A 2,010-nucleotide genomic window follows, 5' to 3' on the forward strand; every position below is an offset into this window, starting at 1 on the left:
TCTTTTTTTGATCTATATTGTTCTGCATTGATGCAAATAGAATTTTCAATACAGAGCAATATGAACTAAATATATAGAGCAACATAAACATAATCCCTCAACAGAAATGTTAGATAGAAAATACAACAATTAGATCTTCAGAGGCCTCCCTAATCTATCCAGCCTTCCTGAGCCAGGATAACCCTTGTTTGCTTGCTTGGTATGCGCCATTGATGGCCTCTGGCCAGTCCCAGGAGACGACAGCCTCCTCGTTGGGCTCGGTTTCTCGTACCCCGGCCTCTGCCTGGGAGCGCTCATGGAGCGAACTTTTGCCATCGATGACTCGGTGTTCGCCATGTAATTCGGGTAGTCTGTGTACCCATTGAACAAGCTTCTCGAGCACTCGCTCTTCGCCGGCGTGAAAGGTCCCCTCCTCAAGCTCCCTGGCCGTGAAGTTGCGGAATAGAACTGAGGGCTTTCGCCCAAATCCAGAACTGGGAATCGAAGCATTGGGCTCATGGACTGCTGCCTGTTGACAGGTGAATGGCTAGGAATGGAGAATTGGGCGGTGGTCGAGTCTTTAGAGAGCGAGTCTTGAGTGGCGGATAAGTTTCGAACGATCGGATCGGAGTTCATGGTGGAATAGGATGGATGAAGATGACTGTGGGTGGCATGCCGCTTCGAGTTGGACTGAGGTTTCCCTGTGTCTACCTCCAATACCTTAGCGTTCTTCTCGTCATCCATGGCTTTGGAAGCTTCGATGCAGTCCCAGTATCGCTCTTCCATCCACTGATCAAGCCAATTCCAGTTAGCTGATTGATCTACTTCGCTTTGGACGGCGGCATCTATAACTCCTGCTTGCTTTGAAAAATTCTTCTACAGATCAAATGGGAAGAACTCAATCAAATTACTGAACTTTCTTCAATTTCTTTAAATGTTGGTTAAATCTATCAACAAATAAATGAGAAACAGATTTGAATGGTTACCCTGAGAGAGCCGGATGTATGTGGCGTGGGGGAATTTGGCCGGACGGCATGCTCAAACTTATCAGGAGTAGGAGGGCCCTGTAATGTAGAAAGTTAACAGCACAGTATGAATCTGGGAACAAGTAATGAATCGCGAAATAAGGAGATGGTGGCAAAGAATTCCAACTATGTCTTACAGGATTGGAGCGGGAACTTTTGCTGGATCTGCTTGGCTCTGGGCGAAGAGCTCGGCAAGCACGAGCTCGGGCCTGAACTCGAACCAGAGCTTGCATGCACCTCATGGTTTCAGCTGCCTGCTTTCTCACAATGTTGCCTCTAACCAGAGCCTGAAGCTTCACCAATCCTTTCAGCGCCTTCAGTGCTCTCCTCGCCTTCAAATAGAAGGATGAATAAAATTATACACAGATTGAACAAATTTTCTCTCCTGAACAGTAAGAAAAACTGTAGCTTTGAAGTTACTGTAGTACTCCTCAAAGGTAGAATTAAATGCGACGGGCATTTATAAAAAGTAATTATCGGCCCCATCTTTCTGCCACTAACAAAAGCCATGAAAGTTGCTTCTTGAGAAAGGAATAAGAGATTTATTAGGCAGCAATATACATACAATCTACCTAGAGCTAAAGTTTGCTTGAAAGGGAAATATAATTAAAAGCAACCAAAACGATAAGCTCGGACAAAAGTAAAACAAGCAGTAAAATTTCCACTAAAGATGGATTCAAAGTTGCCGAAATTGGCTCATATGCAGACAGACGAAGCTGCAAAATGGGAACTTTGAGGTGACCGGATCTGCTTCCTAGAAAAAAAGACACACAAACCATTGCACAGCAGCCGTTCGACGAAATGCCACAAGTGTACTTGAACAGATTTCAACATTTTACATCATCGAATCACTAGATCCAAAGCAAAGAAAAAGAACCCAGCTTTCATTATAAAATCTTACCAAATAACCACGGAAAGCCGCCTGGATCTTAACAGCAGCCCTTTCTTCGCGTTTCAACCCCACGGACCTGCTGCTGCTCGTGAGCCTTACCACAGCTGCGGCGGC

General features: G+C 45.2%; 1 protein-coding gene across 1 annotated transcript; it reads right to left on the reverse strand.

Moving 5' to 3' along the window:
* LOC110027059 (protein IQ-DOMAIN 1-like) lies at positions 1-2,007 on the reverse strand (the record flags this gene model as incomplete). The annotated part of the gene is made up of 4 exons (XM_020728330.1): positions 1-855; positions 966-1,043; positions 1,142-1,336; positions 1,906-2,007. Coding segments are annotated over 4 exons (1,101 nt in total), but the record flags the coding sequence as incomplete, so codon positions are not given.
* Positions 2,008-2,010: the final 3 nt, after the last annotated feature.

This window comes from Phalaenopsis equestris, unplaced genomic scaffold, assembly GCF_001263595.1.
Source record: "Phalaenopsis equestris unplaced genomic scaffold, ASM126359v1 Scaffold000413, whole genome shotgun sequence".
NCBI lineage: Eukaryota > Viridiplantae > Streptophyta > Magnoliopsida > Asparagales > Orchidaceae > Phalaenopsis > Phalaenopsis equestris.